This window comes from Triticum urartu, chromosome 2A, assembly GCF_056163025.1.
Source record: "Triticum urartu cultivar PI428250 chromosome 2A, HENAU_Tu73, whole genome shotgun sequence".
Taxonomy (NCBI): Eukaryota; Viridiplantae; Streptophyta; class Magnoliopsida; order Poales; family Poaceae; genus Triticum; species Triticum urartu.
In genome coordinates, this window is record NC_141874.1 from 711,422,893 (window position 1) to 711,439,422 (window position 16,530).

At 45.7% G+C, this 16,530-nt stretch overlaps 2 protein-coding genes and 1 pseudogene across 3 annotated transcripts; 1 reads left to right on the top strand and 2 right to left on the bottom strand.

Moving 5' to 3' along the window:
* Positions 1 to 3,170: 3,170 nt before the first annotated feature.
* Positions 3,171 to 3,862, top strand: LOC147987036 (biotin/lipoyl attachment domain-containing protein). Its single transcript, XM_087540228.1, is given in 2 exon segments — positions 3,171 to 3,639; positions 3,642 to 3,862. Coding segments are annotated over 2 exon segments (690 nt in total).
* Positions 3,863 to 5,099: 1,237 nt separating this feature from the next.
* On the bottom strand, positions 5,100 to 9,331 carry LOC125534246 (uncharacterized). Its single transcript, XM_048697515.2, has 3 exons — positions 8,189 to 9,331; positions 5,959 to 6,185; positions 5,100 to 5,879 (listed from the first exon to the last, which is right to left on the bottom strand). The coding sequence occupies exons 1-3, from the start codon at positions 8,991 to 8,993 to the stop codon at positions 5,499 to 5,501; spliced, it is 1,413 nt and encodes a 470-aa protein (XP_048553472.1). The 5' UTR covers positions 8,994 to 9,331; the 3' UTR covers positions 5,100 to 5,498.
* Positions 9,332 to 11,626: 2,295 nt separating this feature from the next.
* Positions 11,627 to 12,707, bottom strand: LOC147987037 (uncharacterized; annotated as a pseudogene). The gene is made up of 2 exons (XR_015617532.1): positions 12,487 to 12,707; positions 11,627 to 12,411 (listed from the first exon to the last, which is right to left on the bottom strand). The product of XR_015617532.1 is annotated as an uncharacterized LOC147987037 (transcript).
* Positions 12,708 to 16,530: the final 3,823 nt, after the last annotated feature.

Here is a 16,530-nt window from a genome sequence, read left to right on the forward strand (position 1 = left end):
TGGAGGCCAGCTCTTGGTTAGTTCGAAGTAATGCTAAGTACTGGGACTTCCCACGGAGACATGTCCTATTTTTTTTTTAGGGAGAGGGAGACGTGTCCTATATACGTATATGAGATATCTTTAGCATTATCATTTTAATTAGGCTCTCCCGCAAAAAAATTAGGCTATTTGGGCCCGATTTAGTTGGAATTTTCTCTTGATTACTTCCTAGCTGGTCCTTTCCGGCAGTGGCGGAGCTTGGGCTGAATTTATGGAGGGGCAAATGGGCTGGAGGAAGAAACATGCTTTTAGGCTGATTTTAACTCGACATATGGGCTGAATACTAGGGGATATTTGCTAACTTTCTCATGGGTTGGGGGCAATGGCCCAGGTTGCTCTCTACAAAGCTTCGCCACCGCTTTCAGGTACACATGAAAGAGATTTAATATTTAAGCCGTCCGCAAGCTGGATAATTTACAATTATTGTGATGATTGCAGCCATGCATATGAGTATATGTTGGAGTATAATGTCCGGCCCTTTATCTCAGATCAGTCTTTTGGTTGCATTGGCTAGAGCATGCACTTGTACATGGTATCAGAGTCATGAGATCTTGAGTTCAAGACCCGGCTGACGCAATTGAATTGCAGCCCACTTTTGGTCTACGTTTAGGCCCGAGGGAGCCACACGTGAGGGGAGTGTTGACGTATAATGTGTTGTCTAGTCTTTTCCATTAGATCGGTCTGATGGATGAACTGATTAGGTGCATAAACTTACAACCAACAGGTTCAGGGTTCAAAACTCAGTAAACGCAATAAATAATTGTGGCCCGCCCCCGCTTCCGTTGCCCACGTCATATAGCTCCAAAGAAGCATAGACGTGAGGGAGAGTGTTGGAGTATAATGTCCGGCTCAAGCTTTGCTCATCAGGGCGATGATATGTCCTTCAATCAATGCCTAAATCTCTTGCTTGTAGTATTAGATTAATGAGGATGCTAGGCGAGAGATTTGGACCCTGGTCTAAGAGGGTTGACAGCATGATGGATGTATACTAGGCCACTAGTACGGTTAAGTTGGCGTGTGACGAACGTACGGGCTGCCGATTTGTTGTTTTAGAACCAGGACGGAGGCACGGTGCTCAAAATGCACGGAAAAGAACTTGGCTGAACTCTAGTATTTTTATGGGAAGCAGCTCAGCTCCGGCAGAAATTCAGCCAACTCATTCGAAAGTCCGAACTATAAGAGAGGGCCGGACATTATACTCCAACACTCCCCTCACGTCTATATTTCTTTAGACGTGGGCAGTGGAAGCGGGCGTTTATTAGGTTTTGAACCCTGAACCTCTTGGTTGCAAGTTTGTACACCTAAACAGTTTACCCATCAACCTGAACTGATGAAAAGAGATGGGCAATATAGTTCAACATTATATACTCCATTCGTTTCAAAATACAAGTCTTTTTAAATATTTCAATATGAACTACATATATGTGTATATGGACATATTTTAGAGCGTAGATTTACTTATTTTGTTCTGTATGTAGTCTATATTGAAATATCTAAAAAGACCTTGTATTTAGGAAGCGGAGGGAGTAGATGTTTATATTGCTTATGTTTGTCCACTTGGTCGAGGAGAGAAGATTAATGAAGCTAGGTAAAGCAACAGACTGGTCAGGCGCATAACGGACACTGGCTAGTCAGCCAGGTGGTTGATGGTTAGGTCAGGGGATTGGCCAATCCCCAGGGGTTTGCCACTGCAAATTAACATTTTTGGCTAATGGACGGAAATCTTATGGTCGGACCAGCTCGGTTCGGAATTCGAGCCGAGTCGAACCAGCTCGGCTCGACTCGTTAGAGCTCGTTTCGTTAACGAGCTAGCTCGACTCGACTCGTTACTATAACGAGCTTAAACCCAAGATTGACTCGACTCGTATAACTCACGAACTGGCTCGTTTAGCTTGTTAAGCTCGTTAAAGATATGAACATAAAACCCTCAAAATGATAAAAAATGATTATGTGTATATTAAACATATATATCACTAAACAATTGTAATTTTCTTGTAATGCATGAGTCTCCTAGGCGGGTGGGTCTTCAATGGCTGGGCCTTGTGTTGTGCGTCTGGAACGTAGGGTGCTGAGTGGCTTATCTTTTTTTGTATTGAGAGTGGCTGATTTTTTATACCGAGCCTAACAAGTTACTCGTGAGATTGGCTCGTTTAACTTGGTCTATAAACGATCTTAAACTAAAACTTAGCTCGACTCGTTATTCTTCGAGTTCGAGTCGATTCGAGCCGAGTCACGAGCTACTCGTTTAGCTCGCGAGATTCGAGCTTTTTTTTCAGTCCTATATGGTCCGGTCAGTGTACGTCGCCGCCCCAGCATCTGGCCTGATCCTGATGCCCAGGTGACTAAAATAACCCAAGACGGCAGCATCTGATGCTCTGTTTTGTCCACATGTAGTTGGTGCTTTCTGGTTAGCTAGATTGACTCGAGCGGCCGGGAATTTGTTCCACTCGTGATGTCTACCATTTGATCCAAGAGGATTGTCTGTTTCCAAGATGCCTTTCGCTTGCTTATTTGTAGGTTGTATCTCATGTACCTGAACCAATTTTTAACCGATGCAGAATCAACCACGTGCAATCTCAGGGCTTATCCAAAGGTCAAAACGCACGAGTCTAGAGCACTAAATCAAGGATCCATTTGTCTGATAAATATTTTCGGATGGAGAAGTATTTATTTTTAGACGGAGAGAATATTTCGCTAATGGGCAGAAACTTCATGGTCCGGTCAGTGTACGAGTCCACCCACTTGCGGGTGGCATGGCCGCTGCCCCAACTTGGCCTGATGCCCTGGTGACCAAAATAAGAACATCTCTAGCAGACCCTACAAAATGCGTTTGTAGTTCGACGAAGATCTCGTTTGCGGGTCGAAAACGTATGTAGCCAAACAAAAACCGTATATGAAACTGCATAATCTGAAAAAAAAAAGTTTCGCGAAAGAAATTGCAACCGTAGTAGTTCATCACATACTACATATACTACATCATCAAACACTAATTCATTACAAACACTAGTTCATACTACATACTACATTCACTACTAGTACTAGAGGGGGTGGGGATCTCACGGCGCCGAGCTCGCGGCCATAGACGACACGGTGGAGGAGCTCAATCCTCCTCGTCGGAGCTGCGGAGGTCGATGTACTTCTCCTTCTGCTCCTCGCGGATGTGCCTCTACTCGTCGTCCTTCTCCTTGGCGGCAAGGTTTGCCGCGACCGCCTGCTGGAACACGAGGTCTTCGAGCTCCTCGTGGTGGCGCCAGCGCTCCGCCTCCTCGTGCAAGCTGCGTTCGGCAATGGCGGCCGCGATCGCGTCGACATCGGCGGCGAAGTCCTCGGGTCTGATGACATCGCGGCTCCCGATCTCCTCGGGCTCCTGCTTGACGGCGACGACCTCGATCTCCTCCGGCTCCTCCGACCACTCTCTCTTCATGGGAAGAAGGCTCGCGCCGGAAGAGGAAGAGCTCGTGGCATGGGAAGAACTCGCGGCGGAGGATGAGCCCGCGGCCGAGGAGGGTGTACGCCCGTGCCGACGGTCGTATTCCTCCGTCTCGCGGACGAGGAAGCTCGGCGGCGGCAAGAGGCCCCTGTTTGTCCAATTCCTTGCCCCGCACCGTCCGAGCGGACACGCCGCTCGCGCTCGGGGTCGCCGCCCCCGCCGGAGCTGCTTCCGGAGCCGTGGCCAGAGCTCCACATGCGACCTCACATGGCGGCCGGAGGCGGAAGGGGCTCACCGGCGGCGAGAAATGTGAGGAGAGGAGTGGGGAATTGTGGAGAGACGCGATGACGGGGGGATAGGGTTTCGACCCGCAAATGCACCGCGAACCCGTAGATATACTGCTTGGGGGGGGGGGGGGGCGGTTTGTGGGCCGCGGTAAAACAAATTACGGGCCGGGCGAGTATACGAGCTCTATGCTGACCAGAAAAGCCCGTATATTCGCCGGAATTTTGCGGATTTGCGACTTTTGCGGAGTCCTCTAACCCAAGAGGGCAGCATCTGGCTTAGTTACTTCAACTGGTGCCCTGTTTTGTCCAGGTAGCTGGTGCTTTCAGGTCAGCCAGATTGACTCTCAAGCGGCCGCCCAGAAATTTGTTCCATGTGCAAATTCTAGTACTAGCAATTTAGTCCAGGGGCTTATCTGTTTCTAAGATACCCTCTGCTTTTCTCCTGTGTATTAGTTTGCATCCCTTGGACCACTTATTTGATTAACCAACCTATGGAAATCTAGGATCAGCCACGTGCAATCCAAAGGTCAAAAAACACGAATCTAGAGTTAACATAAACGTCCAGAAAACTATTTTCCGTTCTATGAATTGTCAAAAGATCCTCTCCTTTCTTCAAAGGAAGGTCACAACCTTTTGTCGACAGGACAAATTAGTCCGTCGTCACCACATCCACAGCAGTGGGCCTTGCGATGTGGATTTTGCTCCTTCCGGAATGCAAGCTGTTTGCCACTTGGCAACCAACTAACTCTCCGGTGTTTGTCAGAGCATGCCGAGAAAAAAGAGGGGGAATGTTCGTTCAGTGGTCTCATATCTGTTGGGATGACAATAGGGCAGGTACGTACATGCGTGTGTTCCACATCCACAGGCTTGGATCAGTTTTGTATAGGAAGGATTATGAAGAATTTAAATGGCACAAATGAGGCTCGTAGCCAAATGAACTCATAGCTCGTTATCCACATCTTTTTTTTTGTCTAAAAGTTTTTATCCACATCCTTATTTTTAAATCAACATGGGTACATAGAACACACTGTACATACTGGTGTAGTGTTGTTTCAGAAAATTATGCTACTTTGACTCAGAACTAAATTCTGCTTTGTTGCCGTCCATTGAAGAAAATTAAGCAGAATCCACAGCATTTGCATCGAAATGCAAGAAATACATCTGCCAAGGTGATCAAGAAATTCATCGTGGAGGCTATCAGGAAGCTTAGTAGAGTGTAGATTGTATCTCAGAGCCAGAGATGAGAATAAATAGGAAAACGGTAGGACTCGATGATGATAATACTACTCCGTGTTTCCACACACACACACACACACACACGAATTGGTTTGTTTTCACACAAGACAAGATGAATGTGTAGCTGATGAAGAAATTGATGCTTGCATACAATATCTTAGCTTTCACAAATAATTAGTACACCATCGAAGCACCAACTTTCCACACAAAAGATTAAATGCACAAGTCAAAGTGCACACATAATCATTCAAAATATAGCCATCTCCTAACAAATCCTGTCTACAGGCAATGGACATGGTAAGGTCTCCTTCGGCGAGGGGAGGAGCGACCAAGCAACGGTAACCTCCACCGCAGTTTCACCAAGATGACAGATACCTTTAGTTGCGCCGCACTTTTGTGGTGTGAAGAGGACATGACCGCCGGTGATTTCACCAGATGGTGCATATGCTTGAATCATAACTTTGAGCTTCCCTTCTAATTCTACAGAGACAACCTTTCTGGACAGCTCAAAACAACGGTGTTTCCCCATTGGCATTTCCACCTTTTGTGTCAAGCAGCACAATTTCTTCGGATTGCTCGTGAGGTAGCGAGAAGCACGCAACTCGGCCACCATGCGGAAAAGGCGCTGAGTCCCTTTCAACAATCCGAACACGCGAGATTGTGGCCTGAATGGACTGCTCAAGTTGCTGAAAGCATAATTCTATCCCACAATGCATGTCGCCGACGAGATATGTACCTAACCTTTCACCATTGTAGTGATAGACTTTGCTGATCAATATCCTGTCCTCGGACTTGGTTGCCCCCTTTAGTTTCAGCTCTATCTCAATGTCAACAGGGTTCATAGACACAATTGCACGACATGGGCCAGTTAAGTGTAGAAAGGGCTCCTGCAAGCATCATCAGTTGTCATGAACTAATCAACAGCGACAAAGATGTCCAGAAAAATAGTTGAATAACCATACATACCTGCAGATTGAGGATTTGACAGCCATTTCTTGGACGAAGGAAGATTGGGTTACGACTGCTGTCCACTGTGTCTCGGGCAGCAACCACACCGTACACCTTCAGGGGGCTCTCAAAGCCGTGTATTTCTGCAACCTTAATTGAGTAGATCTGCAAGGTGCTCCCAACGATGGCATTTCTTGGCATACGGCCTGGTGTGCAGTGAGTAAAGAGCATGGAACTCGCTAACGCTGCATGCCAATGAAGTGTTAGTTAGAAATTAAACAACTACAAACTGAGCATGAGGTCCCCTGTACCAGTTTGGTTACATACAAAGGAAAATCCCTCCCCTAATTATAGAACTAATGTTAAAGAATGAATGGAACTATGTTGCTTGCATAGTGAAAGTGCAATGGGAGCAAGTAGAATAAGGCTTAAGAAAGAATAATACTTAATATAATTTATAAATACTAATTAAACTTCTGTTGCCTATGTGGAAGGTACAGCTTTTAGTGAGTCTACAAATTCTGTGTAAGTATCGAGTACAATCTTCCCGGCATTTGTCCTATAGCATCCCCTTATTTAAGTACACTGATGCGTAGCTTTGCAATCTACAATGCTATTTTCAAGTTCTCTTGCCAACATTACTTTTCAGCTAGGAAAATACACATTTCAAAATCTTTGATTACTGCTACCAAATGTAAACTATTTACCTTCTCAAGTTTCAGCTATAGTTAGACAATGAAACAGGCGCTTTAAGCTATATAATCCATGAACAACAAGTAGACTCGGACCCACATGTTCAGAAAACAAGGCGTGGGCAACCATAGGGTTGTTTTTGTTTGTGATTTTCTGTTCCTTTATAATAAAGAAAGTATCGCAATGTAACGGAATGGTGCATAATATACACTCAGATTGGTATAGTGGCCTTTGTTTATTTTCGTAAAATAACTCTTAAATCGATTGAGAGCCTTCTCTTTTTCCTTCAAGTTCACAAATGAAGCAATCAACTCAATGTTTTTAACTGCTGTGCCAATGTTATTGCAGTTATGCAAAATTATATGCTGACATTCAGTTGCAATTCTACTTTATCCGCTCTGATGTATGCCTACATTGAGGATACAATGTGCTTTGATAGGTTGATATGGGGTTCAGCTGAATGATCTATATCTTTTGGGGTCCTATCACAGGATGGATATAAGGAAAGCACCCTGGTTCATGTAGTTTGTTTCCCTCTTCTTCTTCTTTTTTGTCCTTTTAGTCTTTGTATTAGTCACTCTCATACAACTTCACTGTCATCGTTTATCAAGTGTTTTTTAGTTTGTATGTACTGTTGCAGAGTACATCAGTCCACAAGGGCTGATGTCTTAGGAAATTCTGCTTTTTGTTTTTTTATAAATGTCATTCTGTGTAGTCGTCTATCTTCCATTGCTCTTTGTTCCTGTTGGATGGTGGCTGCCTAGGAACTGATGACTGAATTTACCTACTGTAATGTGTGAGGGTGCTGTAAAAGGATGAACTAATAGTTGGATCTTCAGGAAGATCATGGTTTCACAGGTAATTTTCCATGAACATTTGCTAGACAAAACGTTCCTAAAGTTCGCAATAACGGGTTTCGGTGGCGGGCCGAGGAGTGTGTGTGTGGAGTGCCCCAGCAGGGCCTGTCCGCGTGTGGTTTTTGGAGTTCATGGATGATGAAGATGAACAAACACAGTGAAGGTCCAGTAATGTGGCGCCTGTTTTGATGTGATGCAGGAAACCTGTGCAGCTCAATCGAATTTTGCTACCTCAACAATAATTTGCACAACAAAATATGTCGTGTCCCTATAAACTTATTTCAGTCAACCCTCTTCAGACTTTTCTGTATGTACATGGATCTTTTTGCTACGTGTAAGACACTATGCGTGTCTTATTTCATTTATTGTAAGGCTAAATATGTTGAGTTTACAGTAGCCAATTTATTTGTTATAATGAATTTTGAAAGGTAGAAAAAATAATATACTCTCTATTAGATCGAGTCAATTGAATATAGATCAAGTACTTATATATATCTGCAATGCAAACATTCTCTAGTTATTTTGAAAGAAAACATTCTCTAGTTACTGAACGAAGGGTTCAGAGGTTATAGAGTGGATGCAATTAGGTTTGCTTGCATAGTGAAAAGTGCAGCTGGAGCAAGTAGAAAAACAAACTAACTGTAAAGACGATCAAGGTGAAAACCGAAAAGCATGTGTGTAAGTAGTTGTTTACTTACTCATGTCCTCGAAACTCCTCGCAGGGCGCCATAACGACTCCCAGCAGCTACGGTAGGCTTGCAATCCCTCGACCACCATCCCGGCTGCTATTGATTCGGATTTTGCTTCTTCATCCTTGCTCAACTCCTCCTCATCAACCTTCAGCTCCATCGATCCCAGTTTGCAATCAAGATCATCCCTGCTGATCTCCTCCTCCTCAGTCTTCACCTCCATCGATCTCAGTTTGATGTCAAGCTCCGGTTCCAGTCTCCGAAGCATATCGATACTTGCAGAGATTGACTGCACTTTGGAGAGAAGGGCGAGATCGTGCTCGTATCTTGGGAAGTTTTCCCACAGATCACGGATCTCCTCGGAGCACGAATCTAATGCGCAAACGAGCTTCTCTTCCTGCTCCACTTTCTTTTCTTTTTCTCGAAGTGCAAATTCCACCACCATCGAACTCGATATCTCTCCGGCGAGAGTGTCGACCAGCTTGCCCAGATCTTCGATTCCCTCGCTCTTCTCGGTCTGCATCGGCGCGTCTATGCTCGACTGTGGATGCTGATGCATGATCCACGCCTGAAACTCCCGCAGCGCCTGGATCCGCTGGCCTTGGTCGTCGATATTCCTCAACCGACTCGATATCTGATTCTTTGCCCTGGTTTTCAACGCCTCTGCGAGGAGCAACTTCAGCGTTTCTGAGGAGATGCCCGTGCGCTTCCCTGATACGATGCCCTTGCGTTTCCCGGATCCGACCCCCTTCCGCTTCCCGGATCCGATCCCGATCAGCTCGCCGGATCCGTCGCCGCTTCTTACCGGCTCCATCGCACAAGGGCAACGTGCACACTTCTTTCTCTTGGATCTTTATCCTGGAGCAACCTCGACTTTGCAGCGGAGGGCCGCAATCTTGTGGCCGTCTTTCCTATCCGCCTCACGGTTGATTCCTAGTCGAAGTTGAACATCCCCACGATCAGCTATCCGGGTCCGGATAGGAGCCCTTTGGCAGGAGCAACTTCAGCTTTCCTGAGGGAGATGCCATTGCGCTTCCCTGATCCGATCCCCATGACACCCACGAATCCTATCGGCTCCAGCTCGGATCAGTTGCCAGTTCTTAGTGGATCCATCACACAAGGGCGGCGACCACTCATCTTTCTCTTCACCGCCGCTGCGCTCTTTTTCTTCGGCAGCTAGGGATTTTTTCTGGGGACCCTTGGGGTCGATCCGCCAAGGGGTCGATCCTGGCCCATTGTGTATGAAAAAAATGGGCTAGGCCCAAATAGCAGTTTTTCCACAAAAAAATGCCATTAACAAAAAAATGTGAAAAAACTCGTACAAGAAAAATATACTTCCTCCGTAAACTAATATAAAGTAGTGATCTAAACGCTCTTATATTTCTTTAAAGAGGGAGTAGTTTACAACTGTCATGCTCTATTTTATAAAAAAAATACCATGCAATACTTTACAAAATTAATTTTTAGATAAATCCAATAAATTGGCCATTGCCTGAATAAGTTTTTTGTAAAAAAAATGTCCCTCCTCTTAATAATAAAAATTCCATTCTATCTTAATAATAATAATAATAATTTCCATTTTATTAATTATTAAAAATGCATGCTATTAATAATAACATTAATAATAAATTGCCACATGAGAATGTAAAAAAAACAATTCAAAAATTTCCATGAATAAGTTTCATGTTTTGGAAGACAAAAAATGCCATGGTTAAAAAAAAGTCAGGCTACCCATAATAAAAAATTGCACATGGAAAGTTTAGAAAAAAAAACCTCTTTCAAAACAGATTTTTTTTCTTTTAAAAATGAAAAAAAAACCTTATTTTTGGAAAAAAAATAGTTCAAATGAATAATCAAATTTAAAACAAAAATTATCTGTCAAAAAATCAAATTTTCATAGTTTAAACGCAGGTGTTAACAACCCGCAACTTTAGTCAAGGGGTAAGTGCCCCTGCCTCATACGCAGGAGGTTGCGAGTTCGAACCCATGCTCGCGCACCTTGGTCCTGCACTTTCTGGAGGAAACAAAAAAGAAAATTTTCGCTAGGAACCGAGAAACAGCGAACGGCTCCAGTTGATCAGTCTTGCGCCAAGATACGTGCAATGGTGGGGAAGGCGTTCGCTGGGATGGACCTCCTCGCGACCTTTCGCCAGTTATCACATCCGGGTTTTTTAGCTAGAGTTAGGGATTCTATGGTACTTCCTTTGTTTTTTGTGTCCGCATATAAAATTTGTGTGAAGTCAAACTTCATAAAGTATGACGAACTTTATATAGGAAATAATATCAACATTGACAATATAGCATTCTAGATGTTGATATTTTTAACTATAAATTTGGTCAAAGTTTGTGTAGTTTGACTTCAAACAAATCTTCATACATGAAGTAAAAAAGAAACTAGGGACTACAAGCAAATGAGAGGACGGGTGTTTATTTAACCAATAACTCTCAATTTCATTATTTTATAGGAACCCATAATTCTAGAAGATCGACCACTTGTTGGATGGAGCGCGGGACAACTGTCCGATCTCTCCCCAGCGAGCCTTCAGGTGCGGCAGCCTTTGCAGCAATGCACGTGTTGTGCTCGGCGCTTTGCAACACGAGCTCTCTTGCACTCCCTGTCAAACCCAACCCCAACGTCATGCATAGATCCAACCCAAGCACCAGCGACGAGTCGCGTTCGGCGGCAGCACGGGAACCTTGCAGCACGCCATGGATCCGCCCAAGTGGCCTGTTTAGATGACTGGATTACCACTAGAAAATTTGTCTAACACAACTGAATTACGTGTGTAGCATGACTGATTAACAACAAGCATGTCAAGGTGGCCGATGTTAGAAGAAATCCGAGACATACCGTTATCATCCGAGAACCATGCAATCACACGAGTACGACACCGAGATTTGTTAACGAGGTTCATCAACATCTCCGGGGCCTGACTACGGGCGATCCTCCCCATGACACCGCTACAATACCGCACCAGGTCACCCTGGACGCCGGCACATGCCGCCGGTTTCCCCTGCGTTCCTGTGCTATTATGTTGGCATAGGTTATATCGTGTGTCTACCCCGCTATATATGAGAGGCCTAAGATACAAGTGTCCTACTTGGATCTGACTCCATATCCTATCTAAACACAATACAACTACAAGTCGAACTGTAACCTACCTTATAGATAATATTCGACACAACTCTAACAGCCGAGGAATGTAATTATTCATGATACAATAGAGTAGAATAACAAGGGTCTTGTGAGAGTTATTTCAACTGGAACACAATGGCAGAGACAAATCAGCATCAATTCTAGCAACATTAATAGGCAGAAATAACAAACAGACAACTCCAACGGACAATAAAGCAGTTAAGATATAACAATCGTATGTGCATAAGCAGGGCAGTTATTTGTCTCCAGAAAAACGTACTAGTTGCAGACCAGAGGTTCAGATAACATAACACAGATCATACCAAAGACTAGACATATCCATTCATTTCTCTGAACATAACATAATACAGATCCTACCAAAGACTAAGCATAAACAGACCAGTCCATTTCTTTCAACAGAGAGGGGTGTAGAGGTGGGCACATCCCAAATGGGTCCACATGCATGGCCACTTGCCTGGATAGTCACATCATCGTCAACCATTAGAGACCAAGCCACTGTAACCTCGACCTCCATGTCCCCAAGGACAATTCTCTCTTTACTGAAATTGCACTTCTTGGGTGTAAAATGAACATCACCGCATATGTCACCACATGGTGAGTAGGCCTTGATACAGACAATCAATTCTCCTCTTAATTCAGCAGAAACAACATTTCTCTGCAGATCAATATAACCATGCTCATCTATAAACCTTCTCCCATCAACTGAATCAAGCAACACAATTTGCCTAGATGAGGGCCAATTGACTTCATGTACACCACGAGGCAGCGAGGAGCAGACAACTCGGCCGCCATGTGGAAAAGGCGGTGATCCATGTTCAACGACATGAACATCCAAGATAGTTGCCTGGACTGACCCCTTAAATCGCTCAACGCAAAGCTCCATCTTGCAAAAGTGGTTGCTTACATTCAGGGTAGAAAACCGATCACCAGCATTCGCATCATGAGACAATATATCACTGATGAATACTCTATCTTCAGACTCTGCTCTGCCCTTTAATTTTAGTTGGATTTCAAAAGAAACGGCGTCTTCACACAAAATCGCACGAGCTGGGCCAGTCAAGCGCAAAAAGGGATCCTACAACCATTATCATTTGTCACTTACTGATCAACGAAGCAACAACAAGAAGAACAAACATTATACCATGCATACCTGTTGGGTGATGCACTGCCACTCATCCCTTGGACAAAGGAACAGAGGGTTTCGGCAGCTGTCCACGGTGTCTCGGGCGGCAATAATTCCATAAACCACCAGTGGCCACTCGAGATCAGTAATTTCTGTAATCTTGATTGAGTAGATTTGCAAGCTCAGCTGGTTAACAGCGTACCATGGCATGCGTCTAGGTGTGCAGCTTGTAAAGAGCATGGAAGTCGGTGATGCTGCATGAAGCCAAGTCAAGTGCGTTAGGAATCTAACGCAGACTGAAAAGGTAAACATCTGATTTCATTATTTATATCAATGTAATTAACATGTAGCCATAGGCACTTGACATGAAGAAAAGACTAATCCGCCAAATCCAATACTAATAGACATAGAGTTGAGTGCAGAGTTGGTACTACTACACAAGTAGTAACACATGCAGCGAGAGCAAGAAAAGAAGATGTACTCACTCAATTCCTCAAACTTGTTGGGGTTGATCAATTCCCACATGCTACGGTGGGCAGCGAACTCCCGCTCCTCCTCCGCGGAGTCCGATTCATGCTTGGAAGGTCTCAGCATCAATTTCAGGTCATGATCGAGGCCTGGGTTCGACCTCCGGAGACCATCGATGCGTGCGGAGATAGACTGTAGCTGGGAGAGCGCGCGCAGGCAGCGCTCAGACTTGAGCCAGGATCTCACTGCATCCCTTTCATTGGTCGATGAAGATTGCAGCAATATCTGCATCTCGTCTTGGAGATGATCCATGCGCGACTCGTCAAGCGATTTTCGGGGCATCCCAGACACCTCCTCCTCCTCCTCTTCGGCGTGGCGGCCGATCATCTCCGCTTTAGTTTTGTTGGTTTTTGAACGCCAGAACAAATCCACCCGGAGCAACCCGTACGTGCAAGCTATAGCCTAGCCTCAACAAGCCAAGCACACAAGCTAGCAGGTGGATTGATTAGCGATACCACGTTGGCCTGGGCTTTGCTTTAACTTGCGATCGGCTCTGTCGGCGGAACGTACTAGCGCCAACAGGATCGATACTAAGCTAGGCCTAACACAAACCGACTAGGTATAGGTATCGTACATGGATACGCATACACACACGGAAAAAAAATCATATATGACCTGGACGCACGCTAACGATCTGTAGACCTATTCCATCAAAAGACACGTGGCAGTGTGAATCTTAAAGCATCCGTATAACTTCTTCTCAACTTATCCACAATCCTTTGCCTAATCTCGATTCTTCCTTCCCCGCGAGGCAAGACGGCGGTGGCCGGCCAACCAACTCCAGAACCGACGGCGGCGACATTGGCCCTGATCTCATAGCGGATGCGCTGCTCTAGTTCCTTCGTCTTTGGTCGCGAGTTACAGTGATGCAAATTACAGAGGGTGTGGATGATGTGGTTGGGTGGAGTTTTTCTTTCGCGAATACGCAAAGTTTGCGTATCATTGCATTGATAGAAGGAGTAGAATAAGTACAGATAGGGATACAACACATGACACGAACGCAGACAGACGTGAACATGATGCCCAAAGCAGAAAAGACAAGGAATGCTCAGCCCGAAGAAAAGATACAACACAGACCTACCAAACCCAAACAAAGAGCAGCAAACTCGAACCAACAAGGTCACCAACATCGCCGGAGTCAAGACCGTGGACACCGCGAGCGAGTAAGATAGCGCCTTGAAGAAGGAATACGACACCGAGACGTCGTCGCCATCTGGTCCGCAGCAACCAGACCTAGGGTTTCCCCTGAGCTCGAAGAGGAGCGTAGCCAAGGGCCTTGACAACGCCTTCAAGGAGGAAACGACATCCGCAGACGCCGCCGTTGCCAGCATTGGCAAACCGAGCAGGGATTTCTCCCTGGCCTGAGGCTGAGCATTCCCATAGCCGCCGTATCTGGAAAAGAGGATGAGGAAGCCAACGCTGATCGGAGCCACCATGTCGGAAGGGGGTGAAAGGGCATTTCCCTCTTTATGTTTTGGATCATGATGAAAACCCTTTGTGGTCTAATCGTGTGCTATATGTTTCAGGTTCTCGATGCTTAAGCCTACATCGGATTGCTATTCTCTCTTGTAGGAAAAGATCGAAGACGGTGTCCCCTATGCTTTTTATCTCTTTGGTCATAGGGAACCCGTACTATCAAGAGGGAATCCTCATTAGAAAGAACTGGGGGAATCTTTTCACGTACACCTTCATCACCCCTCCTTTGTCTTTCTCAGGTGAGAGAGAGAGAGAGAGAGTTTTCTTTGTCTCTTCCCTTATCTATTCCTGCTCACTGTTTCTGCCCAGCGGTTGTATCGCTCTCTGGAGCGGTTGTACCGCTAGGTCTTGTCGCTCATCAGCTTTGCTCGAGCGGTTGTACCGCTGCCTCCGGGCGGTGGTACCGCCACCATGCTCTGCAAAAGCTAGGACGGTGGTTCCGGCCATGCACCGCTCAAGTACCGCTCGCGCTTCTGGTTTGATGCGGTTATTGGGCGGTAGTGGCCCGGTTGGTCCGGTCGTTCCTCGATGACCGGTACCACTGGTGGTCCGAGCGGTTCTTCCGCTCAGAACTTAGCCGCCCAAGAGCTCAACGCCATGCGGTTGTTCCGGCCAGGCACCGCCCAAGTACCGGTCAAGCTCCTGTTTTGATGCGGTGGTTGTGCGCTGGCTAGGCGGTTAGTCCGGTTATTTTTCTTAGCCGGTACTACCGCCTGCAGGTCTGGTTGTACTGCTTGGTAGGGTTCTGCATATACACCGTGAGTCCTGGTTGTACCGGGACGAGGACCGGTTGTACCGCTGCAGTGCAAAAAACACAGTAACGGCTGGAATTTAGGGTTGCTATATAAGGGAGCTTCTCCCACCTACCACTCTTACCTTTTGACCTCTCTCACTCCACCATTAATGCACTTCAAGCTCTCTTGCCCGATCTCTCTCTCTAGCCACTCAAACTTATTGATTTGCTAGGGATTGAAGGAGGAGACCTAGATCTACACTTCCACCAAAGGATATTTGCTTCCCCCATACTTTCTTGTGTGGATTTTGTTACTCTTGGGTGTTTGAGCACCCTAGATGGTTGAGGTCACCTCGGAGCCATATTCCATTGTGGTGAAGCTTCGTGGTTTTGTTGGGAGCCTCCAATTAAGTTGTGGAGAGAGCCCCAACCTTGTTTGTAAAGGTTCGGTCGCCACCTTCAAGGGCACCAATAGTGGAATCACGGCATCTCGCATTGTGTGAGGGCGTGAGGAGAATACGGTGGCTTCTTGGGGAGCATTGTGCCTCCACACCGCTCCAACGGAGACGTACTTCCTCTCAAAGGGAAGGAACTTCGGCAACACATCCTCGTCTCCACCGTCTCCACTCTTGGTTATCTCGTGCCTTTATTTGAGCAAGCTTATTTGTTTCATATCTCTTGCTTGCTTGTGTTCCTATCCTTGTTGCATCATATAGGTTGCTCACCTAGTTGCATATCTAGACAACCTACTTTGATGCAAAGTTTAAATTGTTAAAGAAAAGCTAAAAATTGTTAGTTGCCTATTCACCCCCCCCTCTAGTCAACCATATCGATCCTTTCAATTGGTATCAGAGCCTCGTCTCTTTATTAAGAACTTTACCGTTCAAAGAGTATGGTTGATACCGTAGACGGTGTGGAGGAACACTCCGGTGTGAATCCTATCTCGTCTACGGGCGATGGGGGAACCTCGGTCTCACGTGAGGAGTTCAATGTGGCCTTGGAGACATTGAAAACCTCCATGACGACCGAAGTTGAAAGCATGTTTACTAAATTTCTTGAGGGGCTTAAACTATCCACCGCACCGTTGAAAGTGGGTGATCCCGCTAACAAGGTGACGGATGCTATCCCCGACAAAGGGGAAGCTAGTAGTGAAAAGGCTCCTTATTCTAGTGGTAAGAATGGCACCAGCATCTTTGCCCATGTGGAACCACCACTTGTTTATGGTGGACCGGTTCCTTCCACTCATTTGAATCATGCCGGTCCTCCCCCTAAGATTGTGAAAAATGAGGATTTTGATTCTTGGGTTTACCGCTTTAAACGTCATTTAAATCATG